Below are 25558 nucleotides of genomic sequence, written 5' to 3'. Positions count from 1 at the left end.
ATATTAATCCGAACATGGGGAGTGTTGGTTCAATGCTATTAAGAAATATAAATGTATGCATTTGTTTCTGAATGTTGACTGATGGGAATATAACATGTTCACTGGTGAGAAGTAGTGAATTTGCATACGGGGCAAGCCAGTCTAGCTATTTATTACAGTAAAAATGATTAGGGAAAAATGAATGAAACGGTGTCCTGTTACAAAAACAGTAAACGACAAGCCATTTTTTCCCACTGAAAATGCCTTTGCTAACGTTACCTGTTTTGAGCCTTACATGACAGGGTCTGGATCTGGGTGCAGTAAATGAGACATGGTGTTCCCATGTTCCAAGACAAACTGCGCCACAGATTCCACGTTTTGACCTACGGTGGTGATGTGGTGCAAATAAATTATATAACTCCTGTCAAAAAGAAACAGGACTGTGTGTTTTGCCTTCACGGCTCTTACTAGTATGTGTTTTACATCAATCGAGGAGATACAATTGGCGGCTCAGAATTTCGGTGCTGCGGCTGGCCTTTCTTGACAGCGTTGAGCCTCATCAAGGGATGGCGTTCCGACTTACATTGATGCAATTTGCATCCCAAGAGGCATACCAGATGAGTATTTGTTGGCTGAACAAATTGCAGCAGGTTGGGAGTCTATTTTTTCTTTGGGTTCCTCCAAATAAAATATGGATAGGATAAACAACATCCATTTCAATGTCCAAAAACTTGGAAATTATACAGAAGAGGGGATTTGTAGCAATGAAGGAATAGTTGGCAGCCACCGTGGGTCATGGCTCATGGCTTTACAGGACCGTAAAGCGGTTGATATGCTTCTGGCGGAGCAAGGGGGGCGTGTGTGCAATGTTTGGAGATCAATGTTGCACCTTTATTCCCAATGACACGTCACCCGATGGGTCCCTAACCAGAGCCGATGAAGGCCTGCAGATCCTGAACCAGAATAAGAAGAGGCATTCTGGAGTGGAATTGTCCACCTGGACTGACTGGTGGGATAAGATCTTCGGCAAGTGTGAAGAATTGACCTTCTCTGTGGTGATCTCAATGGCTGTTTTTGCTACTACTTTGACATTGTGTGGGCGTTGTCTGATCCCCTGCTTACACACTTTGTTAATTTGACTTATAACCACAGCAGATGCGCCCACAAATTCCAAATTGCAATAATTATATCCACTTATTACATGGCCTACTGGTGAGGGCATTGATGTCCATGACTATGACGAATATGAAAGTGAATTGGACGAGATTGATTTTGTTCCTTTTTCAGACCTGACCTGTAAGGGGGATTCGGGTAAAGAGCAGACCTGCACATTCCCTCCGAGGGGGGAGAGGGGGGAGGGGTTGGAGTAGCGAGGGAGAGGGGGAGAGAGAGAGGGGTTGGGGTAGAGTGGGAGACAGGTTGGGTAGAAAGGGAGAGAGGGAAAGAGGGAGAGGGGTTGGAATAGAGAGGGAGAGGGAAAGAGGGATATGGATTGGGGTAGGGAGGGAGAGAGGGATAGGTGGAGAGGGATTGGGGTTGTGGTGGAGAGGGAGAGAGACAAACTTCTTTTTCATTTGCAGTTGGCTTTCCTAACAACCTATAGTACTCACAGGAGGGACTTGGTTCAGCTGTTCTGAAGCTTTTATTATGACTGGTCGAAAATCCTGACCACTGTGGTTCAGAGATCAAAACCTGAAAACAACAAATTACAACTGTGTAATCCCGCCACTTTTTCTTTCACAATTCAATCTGCTACACCAAGTGGGTTAATGCATCCTCGTGTTCCTAAAAAAACTTTTTCTGTGTCTGTATCAGTTTTTAGCGCCGCTCAAATGGCAGCCGGTGGCAGTAGCTCCGTCCGCTCTTACTCGTTTCTTCGTTTTTACAGCTTTACTACCTTTTTTTAATACAATTGTAATATTTCTTAATACTTTCCTTTATACTTTACTTTGTAAAAACTTCGCAAATGTCATGAAAACATTCAAGTAAAAGCTATAAACCTTTTCATGTTTTCACAACATTTACGACTCAACTTTACCCATCGTGTGTGTGAGCCAGTCATTTTTCTATTTGCGTAGTTTCTTTATTTTAGTCCTTGACATTTTTTGGATCCGTTCCGGCCAGGATTGGTACCGGTCCTGATGATCAGCTCCAGACTACTGATGGAGTGTGCGGATCAGCTTGGAAGAGTGATTCTGCATATTTTCATCCTCAGCCTCAGTCTGCAGAAGGTCCCAACCTTGTGTAGGGTTCCTGTGTGTGTTTCCAGTTTTATCTAGGTCTGCATTGTCTTTTCCTGTATCTGTGCTTGCTACTGCTACAAACTGAATTTCCCAAATACGGGATTGATAAAGGCAAGGCTAGGCTAATCTCATCTCATCTCATCTCATCTGAATATGCAACTGCAAACAGTGAATTCTAGAAATCTTTTTTAAAGTAGAAATGTTCACCTCTGACTGGACTTGGCTTTGTTTCATAATGTTCTCCATCAGCAAGCACGACATCACTTCCTGCTTCTCTTCCGGCTCTCCTTTTATGGAGGTTAGCTGCTGATCTCCATCCTCCATCATCACCTTGAAGGGAAAAAATATTTTTACCAACATTGTGTTTTTGCTGCTTTTCTGTCTTAATGATTTGGTGATTCTTAATGATCCCATTGACTTTGATTTGCTTTGTGCTTTGTACTTTGTGCTTTTTGCTTTTGCTTTGTTGTTCTGCGGCCTTTGACTGTACAGTTTAACTTATAACTATGCCTTTTCTTGCTACTGTCACAATGAAATTTCCCGAATACGGGATGAAAAGTTATCCAATCCAATCCTAATCACTAAACGTAGCCATGCTTGCTTCCATTGCTTAAGTAAGTAATAAATACATCAAAACCATAGCACAACCAACAATTATTTATCATTACTATTTAGTGATTATTTATTTATTTATCATTACTATACACTCGTACCTCTACTTATGAAATTAATTGGTTCCAAAACTTTTTTCGTAACTTAAAAATTTCATAAGCAGAGGTGTACTTTATACAGTAATACCTCGACATGAGTGCCGCAACATATGAGGAATTTGAGATACGTGTATAATTCTCAGCAAATATTTACTTTGAGATACGAAACAAATTTTGAGGTATGAGCATTTGAGACAGCCAGTGGGCCAAGTCGCTACTTATAATTTCACTGCACTGTCTCTCTCGCCGCATCTTCCTCGTGCAAAGATCTCTACGAGCACTGGGCGGAGCGTTGCATTTTTCCCGAGTTTTTGTTTTGTTTTGCATTAGTCAGTGCAGAATTAAGGGAAACACAACGGATCCAGAGCAAGCCGGTGTAATGAAGGGTAGTGCGAAGAAAAGATGTATGATGACAATTGAACGAAATACAGACGCTCCCCTACTTACGAACGAGTTAGGTTCCGAGCGATTGTTCATAAGTTGAATTTGTTTGTAAGTTGATTCAGTGCTATATTTTGTATTATAATTTATGTTTAAGGCCTATATAAGTATATTGAAGGTTTATATAAGTCCATTTGTATGTTTAAGGCTTGTATAAGTAACACGCATTGGTTTGTACTGAAAAAAACATTTAATAAAATGGAGAGAATATGTACAGTACTGTATAGAGAGAGAGAGATTTATGTATTAGAAACTGGCCGAAAGAAGCGATCTAACGACGATTGCACAGTTTTCTTCTTTTGTTTCATCATAAATGATGCGGTAGCACAGTATGGCATCATTCAATTGATTTGCAAACTTTGTGCAACGCTCAATATTTGGGTCCTGCTGCTCGATCTTTCTGTTTATAAATGGTACTGACGGTCGAACGATTCAATGCCCGTGAAACGCTCACCACTCTCACGCGCATCAATCTTCGTTATTATTGCCACTCGTTTCAAATGAAATGGCTTGCCTCTTCCTTGCAACTCCCTCAATAGAAGACTTTTGCTTTTTACCAACCATATTCAATAAAGGATGCACGAGATATTTAATGATACAAATGAAAAAGGTTCTTTGCCCACTGGAGATACGTTCACGCACTTCCGCATTGCAACGAAGAAGGTAGATGCTGGGTGAGCTGAGCCCTCACAGCGCCAGGCGTCGGTATTAGCGGCGGAAAGAAGCACTACTCGGAAAAAAATACAAAATTGGACTTACGAAAATTTTTCGACTTAAACGCAATTTGCAGACATGTTCGTATGTACCGTTGTTCGTAAGTTGAATGTTCGTAAGTAGGGGAGCGTCTGTACAGTGGTACCTCTACATACGAGTGCCCCGACGTACGAGCAATTTGAGATACGAGTAAAATTTTGGGCATCTATTTATCTTGAGATACAAGACACATTTTGATATAGGAGCATACACCGGACGCAAGAGGCTGCTCATAAGAACATCATGGGCTCTGTCTCTCTCCCCGCAACTCCCTCATGTAATGCAGTGGCGGGCGGTGCATTTTCTGGTAGCGCCTTCAACGTATCAATCCAACCCTCAAAAACTATTTTATGGCTATAAAACCTCTACTGCAGCTACAGCTGCAACACGTAAAAAATAATCAATAAATTAATGCACAAAAATGGGGTAAAATCCACTTCCTAGCAGCATTTCATGATTAAATACAAATACTGGAGCTTTTCAGACATTAAAACCAGGCCAGGGGGTGATTTTCCCGGGAAAAGACAGCGATGAACGTCAATGGCGTACGGGCAAACATTGCCCGAAAATGGGGTAAAATCCAGCCGAAAACAGCATTTATTGATTAAATACAAATACTGGAGCTTTTTAGACATCAGAACCGGGCCCGGAGTATCATTTCCCCGGTAAAAAGACAGCGATGAACGTTGATACGTCCATACATGAAATGACAAAAAATGCACTAAAATACTAAAATTTGATAAAATCCACTTCCTAGCATCATTTATTGATTGAATACAAATACTGGAGCTTTTGAGACATTACAACCAGGCCAGGGGGGTGATTTTTCCCGGGAAAAGACAGCGATGGACGTCAATGGTGAAACGCCAAAAATTAAACTGGGGTAAAATCCACTTCCTAGCAGCATTTTGTGATTAAATACAAACACAGGAGCTTAAATACAAACACTGGAGCTTTTCAGATATCAGAACTTGGCCCACAATTGAAATATTATTTAGGAATAATATTTTACTCACCAAAAATCCTTTTTACACAATATCCATCCTCCTTTCTTTCTTCCTTCTTTCCTATCGCCATCGAAGCTAATGATGAAAGTCGAGCCTGTCCTGTCATATTTCTGGCATAGTCCGTTTTGAAAATGGCTTTAAATCAAAACAACAATATACTATTTGCTTGTGGAGCTAGCACACTGAAAGTGCCCCACACACCATTTTCCCGGCTGTAACAGGCTTGCTAGCTTCGGAGTTGACCGCCCTTTCTTAATGATGTCCATTTTTTTCTGCAAAAGTCCGTCTGGAAAATAGCTTTGTGAGAGAAATCTACAACAGAATCCATTTGTTTTTGCCACTGTCGGCCATGTGGGTGGAGTTTGCGATCTCTGGCTGCTTTGGCCCGCCTACTAGCCAATCATAGTTTGTGAAAGCAATGACATGTCCCAGCCAGCAAAATGCTAACGCCTATGAAAAATCATTGTGGGGTTGCCAACTCGAAATCTGATTGGTTAAAAGCAACAGTCTAGTTTAATGCAGCAGAGCCTGCAAGAACTGATTGTGAAGGCTTTGAGGCAGATCTGATCTGGAAACAAATAATGGCTGAAATGTGATTGGTTAAATGCTTCAATATGAAAACACATCTGGAAGCAGTGCAACCAGGGGGGAAAGCAATGAAAGGAAGCTAACAGACCATTTGGAATAATAAGTATTGATGGACAAAATATAATATGATTCAGATATTTCTTAGGCCAGCAGAGAAGGCCTTGAAGGCCCTGACGGCCCGCCACTGATGTAATGTCTCTTTGGTCGCAACTCCCTCGTGTAATGTCACTATGAGCACTGGGTGGAGCGTTGCATTTTTTGGGGGATGTTTTTATCCCGTTAGTCTGTGCGAATGGCCTATGCACTACTTCTCGTTGGCAAGTGGTCGTGCGTTATCTTATTGTGAGGACATTTGTGTGCATTATTTTCGGAATATTTTGAAGGGAATACAAAAGCAAACAACGATCGATAGGTTGCATCTGAAAGTCAGGGTAGAGAGCCAACCCGGGAGAAGAAAGGTATTGAAATTTAAACAAAATTAGAATTAAGTCTAGTGTAAGGTTAGATTAAACTTTTTTAGTGTGTCTGCATCGTAATCCAAGTTCATTTAAATTTGTTTGTTATGTTACGAGCGTGTTGCCGTGCAAAAAGTCCCCACTCCCTCTCCTCTCTCTGTCCGTCTCTCTCTCCCCTCTGCGAAATCCGTCTAATTTTAGTACTATTAAACACATTTTAGTACTATAAAACCACTAGTTATTTGATACTTTGTTAATAGATGGCGAATTAGAACAAATAAAATGTTTTTCCAATCCAATATCCTGTTTTGGGTGTTTTTTCAGAGGGTTGGAACTAATTAATTTGTTTTTAGTTCATTCCTATGGGAAACGTTCATTTGAGTTACGAGTAAATCACATACGAGCTCAGTCCCGGAATGAATTAAGCTCGTATCTCGAGGTACCACTGTAATCGTAAAAGATGAGTAGTGTACGGGTGACTAAGCTGGCTCGTCAACATTATGGAGAAGTAGGAAGTTCGCCCCGAAAGCCGCGGTGGAATACATGAACCTCTTTGCCTTGGTTATTGCACAAGAAGGTTTAAATTTAGTGTAACTTTTTTAAGCGTGTGTGTATCAAAGTCTAAGTTCATTTAAGTTCAATTTAAAGTGTCTCCCTCTCCCTCTCCCTCCCCCTCTTGACCATAGTGGAGTTTGGAGTGTGAGAGACTAAGGTTGTGGACAGGTGTCTTTTATACCAATACAGTGGTACCTCGACATACGATCTTAATCCGTTCCGGGACTGAGCTCGTATGACAAGTTTCTCGTAACTCGAGGTAAAGTTTCCCATTGAAATGAATGGGAAACAAATTAATTCGTTCCAACTATCTGAAGAAAACACCAAAAACAGGATATTGGATTGGAAAACATGTTTTATTTCTTATAATTCACCATCTATTAACAAAGTAATAAATAACGAGTGGTTTGATAGTAATAATGTGTTTAATAGGAGTAAAATTAGACACATTTCGCTGAGGGAAGAGAACAACACACACGGAGGCGGAGGGGGGGGGGTTGAAATTTCGGGGTGACTTTCTCCACGGCAACATTGCACTCTTAAACGAACAAACAAATTTAAATTAACTTGGATAACTAAAAAAACAGACACTCAACCTTTAATGTAACTTCAAACAAAACTAAATTCTAAATTAGTTGTAATCTTTTTTACCTTACTTAGTTCTACGGGTTGACACCACCTGGCCGCTCCGCGGAAGTCTTCAAAACAAACGCATCAAGCGTTGTTTGTTTTTGTCTACCCTTCAAAATATTTCGATAATGTCGAATACAAATGTCATCATAATACGATGATGCGCGACCACTTGCCAGTTTGTCAGGGTGAGTCTTTTCAATAAAATCCGAAACCTCTTGCCACTTCGCGAGCATGTTTTTGATATCTTTTGTAGCCGCCTATTGCACCGCCTCCTCGCTACTAAGTTCCGGCAACAAATGTTCACGCTCCTGTAGGTCGATTAAATCCTGTCCGCCTGGGCATTTTTTCCAAAAAAGACCAGTTTCATCGCAGTTGAAAACTTGCTGGGGGGTGTAATTTTCCTGGGCGATAATCAAGGCAAATGTCTTAATAAATTCCACCGCAGCTTTCGAATTGCAACTCGCCGCTTCTCCGTGTCGGATTACAGAGTGTATTCCAGATCGTTTTTTAAATGTTTCGAACCAGCCATGACTCGCTTTAAATGTTTGTGAAGTTGTTGAAGGCTCTCCTTTCGTTGATATCAAATCTATGTAAATTCGGCTGGCTTTTTCACAAATGGTAGACTCGGCCAGGCTATCTCCTGCTAATTGTTTATCTTTTATCCACAATAAAAGAAGGTTCTCCATCTCGTCGTGAATGTCACTGCGCCGGTGGGAAATGATAGATAGTCCTTTGGTCGGCCTCTTCTCCTTAATTGCGTCCCTCTGCTTAAGGATGGAGGATATGGTTGACGTATTCCTCTCGTATTGCCGAGCGAGCTCGGTAACACGTACCCCACGCTCATGTTTTTCAATTATTTCGCGTTTCATGTCCATTGTCAACGGTCGCCTTTTCTTAGCAAAACTTTGCCGATCCATTGTAATACGTATTGTTTACCTGGTATGTAAATGTAGACCAAGTGGGGGGAAAACGCGTGTGGAAATGCAAAGTCCGCCCACCAGTGCTCGTAGACATATTTTTTACACGAAAGAGATGCAAAAACAAAAAAATGCCATGGCGACCTGGCTTGGTCGCATCATGAAATTTTGACCGCATCACGGGCGAATTATTCGATCGAAATTTCCCCCGTAAGACGAGCATTCCGTATGACGAACGGTCGTATGACGAGGTACCACTGTAATGAGTTAAAACAAACGTTAGAAGAAGTTAGACCTCTTTGACAGCCAGAAATCTTGCTAGTTTGTAGGTGACCAAATACTTATTTTCCACTCTAATTTGGAAATAAATTCTTAAAAAATCAAACAATGTGATTTTCAGGGTTTTTTTCCACATTCTGTCTCTCATGGTTGAGGTTTACCCATGTTGACAATTACAGGCCTCTCTAATCTTTTCAAGTAGGAGAACTTGCACAATTGGTGGTTGACTAAATGCTTATTTTCCCCACTATTTGCGTCACAGCATTTATTTCAATTTGCCAATTGAGTCTCCAGTAACCCAGCCTCGTTTTATCACCTGTGTTGTGGAGACAGCCAGGGTGGAGCTATCTGCCTGTGGACATCCATGTGGGGCCAGAAGTGGGGTGGCAGACTGTTGAGCGGCATCATGGGTTGGGGAAGGAGCAAGGGTCAAGATTGTTTTGGTGCCATTCAAGTGTTTATGCACAGTGCCAATGCAGTCACCCTCCTGACTTTCTCTACCCGTGCTTAGAGGAACGTCTTGGTCCAGGCGACAAAGCGGAGCTGCAGACACACGAGCAGATGTATTAAATAATGCTGCTCCAAGTGGGAGTTTGAGAATGTTGAATGAATGACTTGCCTAATTGGAGCTCTCTAGACATTCTGGTCTTCAGGAAAGAGAGACCACCATCACATAGTTTTTAGGTAAAGAACTAACAATTTTCATGTCTGGCTGACGGCATGGTTGGAAGCTATGCTGACTGACACAATGTGGAGATATCTAAAGAAAAAAATTGTTTCCATCTTTTTTTCCAATCTTTTCATTGTGTATTGTTTGGCTGGTGCGACTTCTACTCAGGTATGACTTAAGAGTCCGAAAAATGCTGTACAAATTATCATTAAATAATTCTGTTACAATTTAAGAAACAGCCACAATTAAGGGGCTACTGTCTAAGACGTAGAACAAGTTAGATTCATGAGAAAGGTCAAGAAATCGGCTGCATCAATTGTTTTTTCACAGTACAGAGACATCCAATGACTTACCTTGGTTGTTTGTTGGTGGCTCATCAACTTTGGATTTCTGAGAAGAGCACGACTGTGATGCTTCAGTGGAGAATATGCTAATACCACCCGTCTGTGCCAGAGGGCATTTGGGCTCGTGGCTTTGTAGCAGAGAGGTGCTGGCAGTTCTCTTGTGCAGTTCCTCCTCCACACCCTGCCTGTAGTACTTCAGTTTCAACTCAGTGTAACGCAGCTTTGCTTGGACGTTATCATTCTCCTTGTCCTTCAGGGCTTTTTCACGCTGCAGCATTGCCACCTCGCGCTTCATGTGTGCAAGCTGTACCTTCAGCTCCTCAAATTTCACCCCCACCACCTTGAGCATCTCAGCCAGCACTGTTTCCACAGCACCATTTACTGCGCGCTCCACCACAGCACCCATCTGGCCTCTGATCAACGACACAGCGATGGTAACATCCATCTTTCCACACTTTTCCAATTTATCTGTAAGGTCAATTATTTCACTTTAAATTCACTGAGCAATTAATTTGGTTCATCTGGTGAAGAATGAAGAAGATGCAATAAAAGATCTTAATAATGATAGAAATGACATAGCAATTTAAATATAAGCCACTTAATGGTGTTGTTTCACCCACCTGACTTCGGCGGGGGCAACATGAGATAAATTCAAGCTCGATGACGGTGTGATTGCGAGTACAAATGGTTAACTGTCTCTATGTGCCCTGTGACTGACTGGTGACTAGTTTAGGTTGTAGTCGGCTTTTCGCTCGAAGTCAACTAGAATAGACTCCAGGACCCTACAATCCTGACCAGGATGCAGTGCCTTGTGAAAATATTCGGACACCTTGAACTTTTTGCCAATTTCAGGCTTCAAACATAAGATATTTTTTTGGGTCAAGAGTCAACAACTAGTTGGACACAATTGTGAAGTGGAACAAACTTAATTGGATATTTTAAACTTTTTTTAACAAATAAAAAGTGGTTAGTGCAATATTATTCGGCCCCCTTGCATTAATACTTTGTAGTACCACCTTTTGCTGAAATTACAGCTGTAAGTCACTTGTGGTATGTCTCTATCAGATTTACATCAAGGTACTGAAATTCTTGCCCATTCTTGCTCAGTGAGGTTGGTTGATGAGCATTTGTGAACAGCAGTCTTGAGCTCTGCCCACAGTTTCATGATAGGATTCAGGTCTGGACTTTGACCTGGCCATTCTAACACCTGGATATGTTTATTTGTGAACCATTCCATTGTATATTTGGCTTTATGATTTGGATAAAGGTCCTGTTGGGAGATAAATTTGTCTCAGTCTCAGGTCTTTTGCAGAGTCCAACAGGTTTTCTTCCATATTGAGCCTGTATTTGGCTCCATTCATCTTCCCATCAACTTTAACCATCTTCCCTGTCTCTCCTGGAGAAAAGCAGGCCCAAATCATGAGGTTGCCAGCACAATGTTTGAAAGTGGGGAAAAAAGTTCAATGTTGGCTTCATCTGACCAGAGCGCCTTCTTCTACGTGTTTGGCACGTCTCCCAGCTTGCTTTAAATGAGACTTTATGAATATCTTTAAAAAAAATTGTTCTTCTTGTCAGTCTTCCATTAAGGCCAGATTTGTGCCGTTTACAACTGATTGTTTTGGACAGACTCTCCCACCTCAGCTGTAGATCTCTGCAGTTCATCCAGAGTGATCATGGCCCTCTTGGCTACATCTCTGATAGACTTTGCCTTGTTCAAGGTGAAAATTTAGAGTGACGGCCGGGTCTTGGTAGATTTGCAGTGGTCTGATACTCCTTTCATTTCAATATGATTGCTTGCACAGTGCTCTTTGAGCTGTTTCGGGCTGGGGAAATCTTTTGTATCCAAAACCGGCTTTAAATGTCTCCACAACTGTATCTCGGACCCGTCTGGTCTATTTCTTGGGCTTCACAGAGACAATCACAGAACAGGTGCATTTACTGTCATAACTTCCCCACTTTGCACTTTCAACATTCACGGCTTCAGTACATCTCGTTTTTTTAATTTTAAGTATCCCAATCAAAAATGCTCGTAAAAATGTCAACATTCACGTTAGCAAGCAAAATACACTTCCCTGTCTTTCGCTTGCCACTCAGAAAATGGCGGAAGACAGGGGACTGTCACTCAACTCAGCACCAAAGAAAAAAAATGGGGCATTGGCCGTCAAGTTTATCCAAAAATAGAGTTCTCTGAGGGGACTGAACAGCAGGGAGCCTCAGTGACGGTGGATTTTTTTCAGAAATGCAAGCCCCGGGTAACCTTATGGCGGACACCCTCGCCCTTAACCGAAAATAGAGCTTGCTCAGCAGAGTGGACGGCCGGGAGCTTCAGGGTCAGGGAGCTGATGGTGGAATTTCCCAGAAATGTTTTAAAGTGCAAGCTCCAGACGCCGTCGCCCTTGTCGGAAAATAGAGCTCTCTGGGCGTCCAGGATGGCTAGATGCTGCGGAAAAGCAAAGTTGAAGTTGAGTTTCCATTTAAGTCCGGGCAGCGGGATGACGCCATCGCTCTTATCCGAAAATAGAGCTCTCTGGATGGGTAAGTTGGCTTGACGGCGCAGAGGATCGAAGTGGAAGTTTAATTACGCCCAAAACAATGATGCCAACGCATAAAACAATGATGCCAATAAAGACGAAGAACATGTTCTAAGTACTTTCAGAAATCGTAAGAAATTTTCAATATGGCATGCAGTTTGCAACAATGGGTCCTGGAGATTGATGACAACATGGTCATAACCATTGAATATTGCAATCGTATTGACTGTTTCATGTCTGTGTACAAAGACATATTTGTACCAAAAAATAAAGAGCAGTCACATCTCCCCATCAACATATTCCTTGTGCGCCAAAAACCACTTGCATAAGCTCCCCTACAGTGCCTCCTGAAGATTCCCTCGACGATCCAATGCCTCTTGAATCTGACAAAGACCATTTGGATTTAAGTTCCCAATAACCTGCTTTTTTTTAAATCAAGCAGGGAGGAACTATTTTTGCCCACTTTTTAGTTTTTTCTTTGTTTAAAAAAAGTAAAAAAATATCCAATAGATTTCGTTCCACTTCACAATTGTGTACCACTGGTTGATGATTCTTAAAAAATTAAGTATCTTTATGTTTGAAGCCTGAATTTGAAGGGCCCCAAATACTTTCTCAAGGCACTGTAAGCAAAAATGAATGTATTAATTATTTCTCTCATCTCATTTTCTGAACCGCTTTATCCACATTAGGGTCGCAGGGGGTGCTGGATTCAATCAGCCTACCATTTTGGAATGTGGGAGGAAAGTACCGGACTACCCGAAGGAAACCCACGCAGGCCCGGAGAGAACATGCAAACTCCACACTGTATAAATTAATTTAAATATATATATGGGGAGAGGGACGGATGAAGGTTGCTTATTATTGTAGTTGGTACAGTTTGTAATCTATTGTGTTGTAGCTCAGTGGAATACAGCTTGAACATTAAAATTTGATGGTTTGACATAAAAAAAAAATACATTAATGATGGGAAGCCTGTTTTTTTCCTTGGAAAAGTTACTGTTTCCAAGCACCGATAAACTAGCGAAAATATCAAGGACAAACGCTATCGTTAAAAAAAATCTTGTGCAAAACCGTTAATACACTTATTTTCAAAATCCCGATGATCTCTGTGTATGTATTTAACTGACCGACTAAAGACAAGAAAAACTGGATCTCAACACGTTACAAAATATGTAATGTGTGTGTAATTTTAAAGAGTGACGTTTTCACATAAAGTGCCTTGTGACTGAGACGTGTTAGTGGTATTATTTACAGTGTGTACGCGCGTTTGTGTGTACATCAACAACAATCGTGATCGTGATTTCGGCCCAGGCAAACGCGAGCGACATTAAATGAGCTAACATGTGAACGATTGTTTTCAAATATTAACATTCGTGTGCGACACTGGAGCTCGTTTCATCCGAGATAAACAAAATCAGTATAGTAAACCCAGTACATTCACTGCGCAAATTAAAAAATAATTACAATACCTATTTCATTAGGGAGCGTGTCAAGGAGGCGTGCCAAATCCTAGCAGATAGTAATTACACGTAAATTCCTCAATTTCTGTTTCTCTTCGGTCTTCTTCATTTTTCTTTTGGCGGTTGACATAATAACTCTCATTGCGTTACCGCCACCCTCTGGACACAAGTGCATTCCAATCTCAGAAGCACTTGCTCTGATTACGGAAGCATTTTGCATTCACCTTAAAAATGAACAAAGCCCTGACTCTAGCTGGCAGGGCTTTTAAATTATTGTTATTATGAATGGAATACGCTTCTAACTGCGTTCCACAAATTGTAGACAGGAGGATACTTGTACGCATACTGCAGTCCAGTTTCTCATTTGTAACGCCGTGTGGGCTCAGTATTTTCAACAGTCCCCTGGTCGTCTGTTCAGTGACAACGTAACCAGCCTGAATGCATTTAAAATGCATCATTGTATGCATGGACAAAGCTAAATCTGTTCAAATATTCTTGGGCAAACATTGCAACATCTAGCAGATATGAATCGGCGTTTCTCCTCTTATGCGCGAGTTGCCGGTGGAAGGTCGACAAACTATACAGTAATACCTTGACATATGAGGGAATTTGAGATACGACTAGAATTCCAAGCAAATATTTACCTTGAGATACAAGACAAATTTTGAGATACGAAACAGCCAGGTGGCCAGGTCGCGAGAGGCTGCTTATGATTTGTCTTTTTCACTGCATCTCTCTCGTGCAAAGATCTCTACGAACACTGAGCGGAGGGTTACATTTTTTCCCGTATTTTTTTAATTTTTTTTGCATTAGTCAGTGTAGAATTAAGGGAAACACAATCGGTCCAAAGCAACCCGGTGCAATGAAGGGTAGTGCAAAGAAAAGGCATATGATGACGATCGATATTAAGCACAAAATAATCGAAAAACATAAGTAGTGTATGCGTGACTGAGCTGACTCGACAATACGTATGGAGAAGCAGGAAGTTCGCCTTGAAAGCCGAGGTGAAACACATTAACCTCTTTGCCTTGGTTATTGCACAATAAGGTTTGAATTTAGTGTAACGTAAGATTAAAACTTTTTAAGTGTGTGTGTATAGGAATCAAAGTTCATTTAAGTTGAATTTAAAGTTTATGTTACGTTACGAGCGCATCCGTCAAGTCTCTCTATCTCTCTCTCTCTCATTCGCGAACTCCCCATTGTATTGAATAGTGTCTCATTTTATTATTAAACATCATAACCACTAGTTATGTATTACTCGGTGAGTAGATGGTGAATTACAACCAATAAAAACATTTTTCCATTGTAATATCCTGTTTTTGGTTTTTTTTTTTCAGAGGGTGGGAACGAATTAATTAAAATACCTATTTCATTAGGGAGCGTTTCAAGGAGGCATGCCAAGAAGATTCTAAAATCCTGTTAAATTGAGAAAAGAAATTCTATGTTGGGGTTATGCTGGATAATATTATAGATGTGTTGGAATAATGATTAATACCCTTAAATCATTATTAGTAATATTTAATTAAAATTGGAAGACATCTTTCAACATAACTGCTTACAACTTGCAAGGAAAATCACTCCCAACGCGTCATCGTTCGCAAGAGGATTCTGCCGGGCGGCATACTCTTCGGTCCAATTAGCGGCACATAACCAAAACATTCAAAGGTAATCTGATTTAAACAATTGCATAAGCAAAAACAACTGTCTCAACTGTTTTGAACAATTGTATAAGCTTAGCCGAATAACATCATAAAGGTTATAAAAACAACTGTCACAACAATCTGTTTTTATCGGAACACCTGCGTAAGAATTTGCACAATAAGCATAAAAAGTGACCCGAGCAGATCGTAAATCAAAACAACGGCATTAGAATTTGCACCAGTAAGCATAATAATTTCTTTATAAGGTAAACTGCCGGCGTCCCAGACAAAACCATTTATGAGTCCTTCGTAGATCATTGCGAACTTGCATCTGGGTGCCTGGGTTGCGAGGTCTATCTCCCAGTAACAGTCCTTGAGGTGTTATGTCAACAAGCTGGAGCCAGCAGGGTGACCTCGAGTTTGTCCCAGTCTCAAATTAAAGACACTCTTATACAAAAGTTATTAAAATGCTATAATATCATCATGAATTAATTCATAGCATTATTACTTATTAAAAATGCTTACAACACATATAGACACATTCCATAATAAATCCAACAAGATGTATGCATTTTAATTACTTTTGTATAAGAGTGTCTTTAATTTGAGACTGGGGCAAACTCGAGGTCACCCTGCTGGCTCCAGCTTGTTGACATAACACCTCACTGTATCCTCGGCTCCAAGGACTGTTTACTGGGAGATACACCTCGCAACCCAGACACCCAGATGAAAGTTCGCAATGAAGATCTGCGAAGGACTCATAAATTGCTTTGACTTGGACGCCGACAGTTTACCTTATAAAGAAATTATTATGCTTATACTGCAAATTCTTACGCAGGTGTTTTGGTTTCGATCTAATATGAGCAGTTGTTTTTTGACCTTAATGGTGTTATTCGGTTAGCTTATGCAATTGTTTTTTTAATCAGATTACATTAAATGTTTTGAGTATGGCGCGACTAAATGGAGAGAAGAGTATGCCGCTCTTCAGAATCCTCTTGAACGAAGACGAGTTATGAGTGATTCTCCTTGCAAGTTGTAACCAGTGCATGTTTAAAGATGTCTTCCATGTTAACTAAATTGTATTAAAAATTAATCCATCATTCTATAACCATAGGTTTTAAAGGGGGAATGTGCAAAAATAAGAAAGTTCACTTCAAGAACGTAGGTAGAAGGAACGCGCCGTGCAGAACTCTCCGCAACTTGCATTATTATCAGCAAAACTACCGATAACCATGGCGTCAGCGGCTCCCAGCTGGCTGCAGGGCTTAGTCATCATTGAGATACACCACCTATCCTCCTCCCCAATATAAAGGTGCTGTCTTCCAACAGTCGGGACCCTCAATGAGATAGAAGTCATTGTTTGTATCGCATTGACGGTCACACAACACTATGTTTATTAAACTCGACGAGTTGTTCTCACATTTCTGCCTATATTTTCATTATTTACCTCTTGGACTATTTGGACAAACACGCGAGTGAGCCATCAATGGACTTTCACTCAACATTTAAAACCAAATCAAATCAAAAGCCTTTATTGTCATTATACAACAGCTGCGTATAACAAAATTGGTGGTGCTAGTCCACAAAGTGCGTGTTTCCCAGTAAAAACATAGATAAGTTATTTAAAAAGTCACATTTGGTGCCCCGACACTGAAAGGGGGGAAGTGACATCCTTTCCATACGCACAGCTCTTGAGTGAAATCATGGTGCCACAATTGATAGGGTAAGAAGACATTTATCTTCTTAATAATAATAATAATAATAATAATCGGACATAGGCCCTGTCGTCATTATCAACAACACAAAAAGCCTACTTGTCATCACACCCAGAAACTGCGTGTGACGAAATTGGTGGTGCTTCTCCATAAGCTGCGTTTACTCGGCAAAAGACCTAAATAAGTGCAAGTTACGGAATCTTGTAATTTGGCATTCTGCTGTTATGGATACAGGTCGCTTACCTCTCACTGTCTTTCACTTACCTTACCTGCAGTCAGCTAATCGGAGGCAGATCACCACCCAAACATCTTTTCATATTACCGCAGAAGGGAATGTGTGTTATGTTACCGCAAGTTTAGATTTCTGATGGATGTGGGGAAAAAACTGTCCTTAAGCCTATTTGTCCGTGCTTTGTGGGACCTATAGCGTCTGCCAGAGGGCAGCAGCTGGAACAGATTGTGACCAGGGTGGTAAGGGTCCCCTATGATGTTCTTGGCTCTGCTGAGGTAACGAGGGCTGGCAATGTCTTCCAGTGAGGGCAGAGAGCAGCCGACAATCCTCTGGGCAGTGTTAATCACTTTCTGCATGGCCTTTTTGTCTGCCGCCGTGCTTCCAGCGTACCACACTGTGATGCCGTACGCCAGGAGGCTCTCTACAGTGGTTCTATAGAAGGTTATCAGAAGCTTGGTGCCCAAGTTGTTCTTCCTAAGTACCCTGAGGAAATGGAGTCGTTTCTGAGCCTTCTTCACCACTGCCGTGATGTTTGTAGACCATGAGAGCTTATCCGTGACGTGGACCCCCAGGAATTTAAAGGACTGGACCCTGTCTACACATACTCCATTTATGAGGAGTGGGGCCAGATCTGTGCCGTGTTTGCGAAAATCCAGGATTATTTCTTTAGTTTTCGTGGTGTTCAGTGTGAGATTGTTCACCGAGCACCACGAAGACAATTTGTTGACCTCATCTCTGTAAGCCGACTCATCCCCTCCTGAGATGAGTCCGACCACAGTGGTGTCGTCAGCGAATTTGATGATGGCGTTAGACTGGTGGGTGGGTGTACAGTCGTATGTGTACAGGGAGTACAGAAGAGGACTCAGTACACAGCCTTGAGGGGAGCCAGTGCTCAGTGTAATGGAGGAAGAGAGGTGGGGGCCAAGTCTAACAGTCTGTGGTCGGTTGGTCAAGAAGTTCTTTATCCAGCAGCAGATTGAAGAGGATAGTCCAAGGTGGGAGAGTTTGTCAGTCAGAATGTCCGGTTTTATGGTGTTGAAGGCTGAGCTATAGTCAATGAAGAGCATCCTCACGTAGTTCCCATGGTGTTCCAGGTGGCTCAGTGCTGTATGAAGAGCAATGGCAATAGCATCCTCAGTGGACCTGTTTGCTCTATAAGCAAACTGGTGAGGGTCAATTGAGGGAGGGATTGTACTCCTGATATGGCGGGCTACCAACTTTTCAAAGCACTTCATGATCACAGGCGTGAGTGCAACAGGCCTATAATCATTCATGCTGTCAATGGTTGGCTTTTTGGGGACAGGGATGATGGTGGCAGATTTCCGACAGGAGGGAATGATGGATTGTTGCAGGGAACAATTGAAAATGTTTGTGAAGACTCCAGCCAGCTGGTCAGCACAGGCAGGGTCTGATTTATCAGTCTCAAAGCGGGCAAAGAAACGGTTCAATTTCTCCGCTAGTGAGGCATCTGCGTTAACAGACATATTATTGTTATTGTAGTTGGTAATATGTCGTATTCCTTGCCACATCTTCTTTGGGTTATTTTCTGTGAAGTGCTCCTCAATTTTCTTGGTATATGCTGCCTTGGCCTTTTTAATGCCTCTTTTCAGCTCAGCTCTGGCAGCTCTATATTTTATCTTGTCCCCTGATCTAAAGGCGGAGTTACGGCCTTTGATTAGTGCCTGTGTCTCATTGGTCATCCAGGGTTTTTGGTTAGGAAAAACCCGTATTCGTTTATCTATAGTGACGTTGTCAATGCAGTTTTTTATGTAAGAAAGTACAGAGTCCGTGTAGTCCTGGAGGTTGTCGTGTACAAAAAGTTCCCAGTTGGTGCGGGAAAAACAGTCCTACAGCTGAGAGAGTGCGTCGTCGGGCCAAGTTTTTATTATCTTTATTTGTGGCGTTGTTTGCCTCCGGAGTGGAGTGTAAGCGGGGGTGAGAGATAGGCAGAGGTGATCTGATCCAGCTAGGTGAGGGAGGGAAGTGGCTTTATAAGCATGTTTGATGTTAGAATAGACATGGTCAAGAGTTTTGTCTCCTCTAGTATTACAATTTACGTATTGAATAAACTTAGGTAAAACAGTCTTTAAACACGCCTTGTTGAAATCACCAGCGACAATAAAAACTCCATCGGGGTGGTCAAGCTGTTGTTTGTTTACAGCCGTTAGCAGGACGTTAAGTGCCGTGTTAACGTTAGCATTCGGAGGTATATAGATAGCCGTTACTATGACGACAGTTAGCTCTCTCGGTAGATTAAATTTGATTTTGCTCTGAGCTTTGGTGTGTGTGGTAAGGTTCACTGTAAATTTACAAATTTATAAGGAAGCTTGGAAATGAAATGTGAGTTTGGAGTCAGATGTTAAAATAGTAAATCTGTGAAATACCATTTGGAATGGCGCAGCCAAGGGCAGCGATATAACAAGGGAAATACCGTTTAGAACGGCGCGGCCTAAGGCAGCGATATAATAAGGGGAATACCGTTTGGAACGGAGCGGCTAATGGCAGCTATATAACAAGGGAAATACCGTTTAGAACGCCGCGGCCTAAGGCAGCGATATAATAAGGGAAATACTGTTTGGAACGGCACGGCCAAGGGCAGCGATATAATCAAAACAAAACGTTTGGAACGTAGTGCTAATCCATAAAATACCGTGAAAGGTGACTCACCTTTCAAAACGGTTAAAGATATAGTAATTTGATGTAGTGTACTGAGATGGACGGAGAATTTGATCGTGAGAAACAGTGTTTTGACCTGAGGTTTATACCTGAGAGTGACCATAAGGTGTTGCTAAGGGACCAGGTGAAAAACGCGATAAAGGTGTGTGTGTAGACCCTCTCTGAATGTGAGGGAAAGAAAAAAGGGCGCAAGTTGAATAAATGGATGCATGACTGTTGTAAGGGTGAATGGATACCACCATTGATGTCTACAGCGTCATTGGTGGTTATCATGAAGGAAACAGAAAAATGTTTTTGTAGCGGTAGGACGAATTAAAGATAGAAGTTGCGGCAACTTATTTTTATTCTGTGAAAGGCAGAAAGGCTAGAGGGGGGTTGAAAAAAGTCAGACTTAAGTTCCGAGAGTATACTTGTGTGTTGCGTGTGTAGTGATAACCTAAGGAAAACAGACAGAGGGCGAATTTTCTGACCTGATTACACAGCTGTTTGAAAATGGGACGATCGAATAGCAAGGCGGCTAGTGAAAACGATCCGAAACAGCGGCTGGCGTGTAAAGACTGGAAATTTGTCGAGAATCAAAGCGCTTCAAGGGTTAAACACCTAAACTTATGGATAAGCAAATATGGGTTTGCTGGTTTTAACATCGCCGCCCCCCAGACGCAATCTCACCCATTCGGAATCCCCTCACGAATGGACATTCATATGAATGATTCACCCGAGCTCGCACATTTGGACATTCACATGAATGATTCACCCGAGCTCGCTCATTTGGACATTCACATGAAAGATTCACCCGAGCTCGCACATTTGGAATACTCTCACGAATGGACACAGTCTTCAACTCTTTTGGATAAGTCGTCAACCTTGGGTACCCAGGTGCAGAGCCGATGCCCAGCCCGTTAAAAGGGTCTTACAACGCCATGGCCATGGTCTTCCCGTATGTCGACTCAGCCCCTGGATTCATTTTGGTATATTGACTCCCAGCTTGGAAGGACCAAATAAATATCCATCAGGAAGGTCGTGACCCAGCCGACACTGATGCCGCAATACTGAACAACCGAACTAAGTGACTCATTAGAGACCCAACGGCAGACTCACCACCTGGCATGTGGTCCAAGCCGACAGCAGCTGGGACATGAGTTGGTACCAGAGCACGGCCCTAAGCAGAGAGCTGCCTGAGGGCCTGCAAGATCTCACCAAACAGCATGGAATCCCCGCATATAATCCGCTAAAGGAATTACAAGTGCTGAAGCAGACCGCTGGTGCTAAAAGAAGGCGCCGCAGTAGGCAGAAAGTCCAATTGCAGGCGGGCCAACGCGCAGCGCTACATCGCCATCATGTCATCGGGATAACCGAATGATGAACCCTAAAGCGGGGACAATGAACCCCAGCCCTGATTATGCAGAAGTTCGAATAAATCCATGGCCAGAGAAGTGGTAGCAAATGAGAAGGCGTTCGCTGCAAAATCCAGGTTGGGCATGTCAGGCAGATTTAGCTCTGGCACAATCGCCAAAGCCTCAGGGAGGCTTTCACCCAAAAGGGCCGTACATTCTGCTCAACCACCGAGGCAAGTTGCTGATCAGCCCTCGCCTTCTATGGGTGCAGAGCGAAAGCAGAGGCACCATGGCACTTTGAGCATACAGTCAGAGTGCTGGTCTCAGATGACCTGAGGACAGAGCCGTAGAAGACATAACAGTATGAGCCCTCAATGGCGTACAACAAAAAAGCAGCAAGCTGAGTGGCGCTAACATCACCCACACAGCAAGTTTCTGCAGAGTAGCATAACAGCTACCAACCGACAACAATGCCAGACCTTAGCAGTACGCTGATGGGAGGAGGCCAAAACTCCACCTATATAGGGGCGCAGGCCAGCTAGCATCAACAGTCAGCTCTTAATGCTAAGACGAGGCACAAAGAACAGGCGTAAGCAGCAAGCTGAATGGAGGGTCACATATGCCACCTATTCAGCGAGCGTAGGTCGGCTAGCTGAGTTTTGCAAATTCTAGATAGGAGGACACATACTCACGAACACACTTTCTTCCATTCAGACTATTCAACCCAATCAAGTTTTATTTAGAAATGGGGAGAAGAGAGTTGGAGATAGCCCAGTCATTAAGTAACATTAATGGAATTGTTATTATAATTTGTTGACCTTGAAGAAAAATATTTCTTATAATCCCATGTATTCTGTCATTGCTTTCAAATAATGTGTATGTATATGTAGGCCAGGGGTGTCCAAACTATTCCACAAAGGGCCGCAGTGGGTGCGGGTTTTCATTCCAACCCATCAAGATGACACCTTTTCACCAATCGGGTGTCCTACAAGTGCAATCAGTGGATTGCAGTCAGGTGCTTCTTGTTTTCTTCAGAAATCTCATTGGTCAAAATGTCTGTGCTGGATCGGTTGGAACAAAAACCTGCACCCACAGCGGCCCTCGAGGACCGGTTTGGCCATCCCTGATGTAGGCTTTTAGCTACCGTTTAGTTTGGAGTCCGGACGTATATGGAATTTACGATCGTTTGTGGGTGTAGGTAAAACAAGTATTTTACATATAATTACTTCTGTTGCCTACTTCGACGGCCAAACATGGCAGGATGACGATCGGCCATTTCGAGACCTGGCAGGATGAAAGCAGCCCTTTGAAACCTGGCATGATGATGGCGGCCATTTTGGAGGCATGGGCAGAGGAAGACCGCCTCTCGCAGGTACCCGCTCCTACTACCCGTTCTTGTATGCCCCCACCAGCGCCCCGCCCCGTGTCCCTGTTCCAGCATGCCCATCTCGGCACCCCACCCTTGTGCGCCCGTTCCAGTGCCCCGCTCTTGTGCATGATTCTCTCTGCGGGGGCCACGACGGCGGTGATTCTCTCTGCAGGGGGCAAAGACTGCGGCGATTGAATGTGCGGGGGCCACGACATCGATGACTTGGAGGCTGAGGACTTAAAGGCTGAGGGCGGAGGCCCCCTTGGTGGCAACTTGGAGGCCGGGGGCGGAGGCCTCCCAGCGGCGACACCGAGGCTGGGAACAGAGGCCTCCCCGGCAGTGACTTGTAGGCAGAGGGCCTTTTTGAGTTTCGGGGTTGTTGTTTTGTTTGTTCCTCCTTTGTTTGTGTTTGATAACAGTGGAGGGCCGTCAGGGCCTTCAAGGCCTTCTCTGCCGGCCTAAGAAATATCTGAATCATATTATATTTTGTCCATCAATACTTATTATTCCAAATGGTCTGTTAGCTTCCTTTCATTGCTTTTCCCCCGTGTTGCACTTCTTCCAGATGTGTTTTCATATTGAAGCATTTAACCAATCACATTTCAGCCATTATTTGTTGCCACATCAGATCTGCCTCAAAGCCTTCACAATCAGTTCTTGCGGGCTCTGCTGCATTAAACTAGACTGTTGCTTTTAACCAATCAGATTTCGAGTTGGCAACCCCACAATGATTTTTCATAGGCGTTAGCATTTTGCTGGCTGGGACATGTCATTGCTTTCACAAACTATGATTGGCTAGTAGGCGGGCCAAAGCAGTACCCGAGGCAGCCGAGATCGCAAACTCCACCCACTATGGCCGACAGAAGCAAAAACAAATGGATTCTGTTTGCTCACAAAGCTATTTTCCAGACGGACGTTTCCAGAAAAAAATGGACATCATTAAGAAAGGGGGGTCAACTCCGAAGCTAGCAAGCCTGTTACAGCCGGGAAAATGTTGTGTGCGGCACTTTCAGCGCGCTAACTTAGCTCCACAAGCAAATAGTATATTGTTGTGTTGATTTAAAGCCATTTTCTAAACGGACTATGCCGGAAATATGACAGGACAGGTTCGACTTTCATTATTAGCTTCGATGGCGATAGGAAAGAAGGAAGAAAGAAAGGAGGATGGATATTGTGTAAAAAATGATTTTTTGTGAGTAAAATATGGCTATATTCCTAAATAATATTTCAATTGTGGGCCAAGTTCTGATATCTGAAAAGCTCCAGTGTTTGTATTTAATCACAAAATGCTGCTAGGAAGTGGATTTTACCCCAGTTTAATTTTTGGCGTTTCACCATTGACGTCCATCGCTGTCTTTTCCCGGGAAAAATCACCCCCCTGGCCTAGTTGTAATGTTTCAAAAGCTCCAGTATTTGTATTCAATCAATAAATGATGCTAGGAAGTGGATTTTACCTAATTTTAGTGCATTTTTGTCATTTCACGTATGGACGTATCAACGTTCATCGGTGTCTTTTTACCGGGGAAATGATACTCCGGGCCCGGTTCTGATGTCTAAAAAGCTCCAGTATTTGTATTTAATCAATAAATGCTGTTTTCGGCTGGATTTTACCCCATTTTCGGGCAATGTTTGCCCGTACACCATTGACGTTCATCGCTGTCTTTTCCCGGGAAAATCACCCACTGGCCTGGTTTTAATGTCTGAAAAGCTCCAGTATTTGTATTTAATCATGAAATGCTGCTAGGAAGTGGATTTTACCCCATTTTTGTGCATTAGTTTATTGATTATTTTTATGTGTCGCAGCTGTAGCTGCAGTAGAGGTTTTATAGCCATAAAATAGTTTTTGAGGGTTGGATTGATACGTTGAAGGCGCTACCAGAAAATGCACCGCCCGCCACTGTGTGATAGGTTTACCTATAGGCATTCCCAAATGCACTCACAAATAAAACAGACATCTGACTCATATCCGGGTTTCTTGCAAGGAGAATCAATCCACACGCGTCTTCAGTCAAGATCATTCTGTCCAATCGATGCCTCTCTTGCGTATTTATTTCATAAGATTCACAACATGTATCTCAGTTCTCAAAACAATTGAATGTCTGTCGGATCTTCCCGAGGGAGGGCTGTGGACAACACTGTCAGAAGTCAAAAAAATTGTAAGTCCTCCGTATCTTCCCAAGGGAGTGTTGTGAACTACTTTCAGAAGTCGATGCTTCTCAAAACAGTTGTTGAAAGTCCTCCGGATCCCAAGGGAGCTCGATGTTTCGGTGTGAACAATAGTTTTTTAGGTTCTCACTGTCACGCACACGAGGAAATCATGACAGGGATGGTTGCTCTGTTGAGATGGGCAAGGGAAGATCGACCTTTTGTTCTCAACTCATCTCCTTGGTACAAGACATGACTTGAGTGACACCCACTTGTTCATTTCCATATATAGTCTTAAAAGCGGACTTGTTTTGGGAGCGGGGTCCTCCCTCCAACCCGGAAGCCCCTGAAGGGTGGATGGAGAGGGGGCCCAGACTGGTCTGTATTTTCTAAATGTTCTGTCTCCGTGTTTTAATTTGTGTTATTGTTCTATGTTCTGTTTTCACTGTTTTATTGTCTTGGAATCAAGTTTGTACCTTGACCTGTCCACTTGAGAGAATTCAAGAATTTAGAAATAGAAGCCGGCCTAGCTGTGAAAACGAAGAGGAAGAAAAAATTTATTATAAAACAAACTTAAAAAAAAAAAATTTGAAAAACGGTTAGTTTTTTATTTTTATTAAAGTTAATACGATACGCTTCCATAGACAGTAAATATGTCAGGCAGTTTGCCTAAAAACATAAATTGTTTTACTGTGTCATTAAAACCTCGGAAAGATTCATTAACTTTATCCCCACAAGGGTCGCGGGGGTTGCTGGAACCTATCCCAGCAAACTATGGGCACCAGGCACTGTACACCCTGAATTGGTGGCAAGCTAATCGCAGAGCGCATCCTCGCAAGGGTTGCTGGAGCCTATCCCAGCCGACTTCAGGTAAATGGTAGA

The 25558-nt window shown here is 42.6% G+C and overlaps 1 protein-coding gene across 12 annotated transcripts in view; it reads right to left on the bottom strand.

The window, feature by feature from the left end:
* Positions 1-13748, bottom strand: part of LOC144087012 (uncharacterized) — a 64473-nt gene extending 50725 nt beyond the window's left edge. For 4 of the 12 annotated variants that reach the window (XR_013304629.1, XR_013304630.1, XM_077617273.1 and 1 more), the window contains exons 1-5: positions 13575-13735; positions 9584-10042; positions 8877-9103; positions 2430-2552; positions 1590-1671 (exon numbers count right to left, since the gene is read on the bottom strand). Coding sequence is in view for 7 of the 12 variants with exons in the window: in XM_077617273.1 (XP_077473399.1) it covers positions 1590-1671; positions 2430-2552; positions 8877-9103; positions 9584-10019 (868 nt within the window). In the remaining 5 variants the exon portion in view is untranslated. Of the gene's footprint in view, positions 1-1589; positions 1672-2429; positions 2553-8876; positions 9104-9583; positions 10096-10194; positions 12015-13574 lie in introns of all 12 variants that reach the window. The other 8 variants (XR_013304626.1, XM_077617271.1, XR_013304627.1 and 5 more) reach the window with 6 other exon arrangements.
* Positions 13749-25558: the final 11810 nt, after the last annotated feature.

Source organism: Stigmatopora argus, chromosome 13 (genome assembly GCF_051989625.1).
Source record: "Stigmatopora argus isolate UIUO_Sarg chromosome 13, RoL_Sarg_1.0, whole genome shotgun sequence".
Lineage (NCBI taxonomy): Eukaryota > Metazoa > Chordata > Actinopteri > Syngnathiformes > Syngnathidae > Stigmatopora > Stigmatopora argus.
The sequence above is the reverse complement of the archived record's forward strand: the minus strand, read 5'-3'. Positions and strand labels throughout refer to the sequence as shown.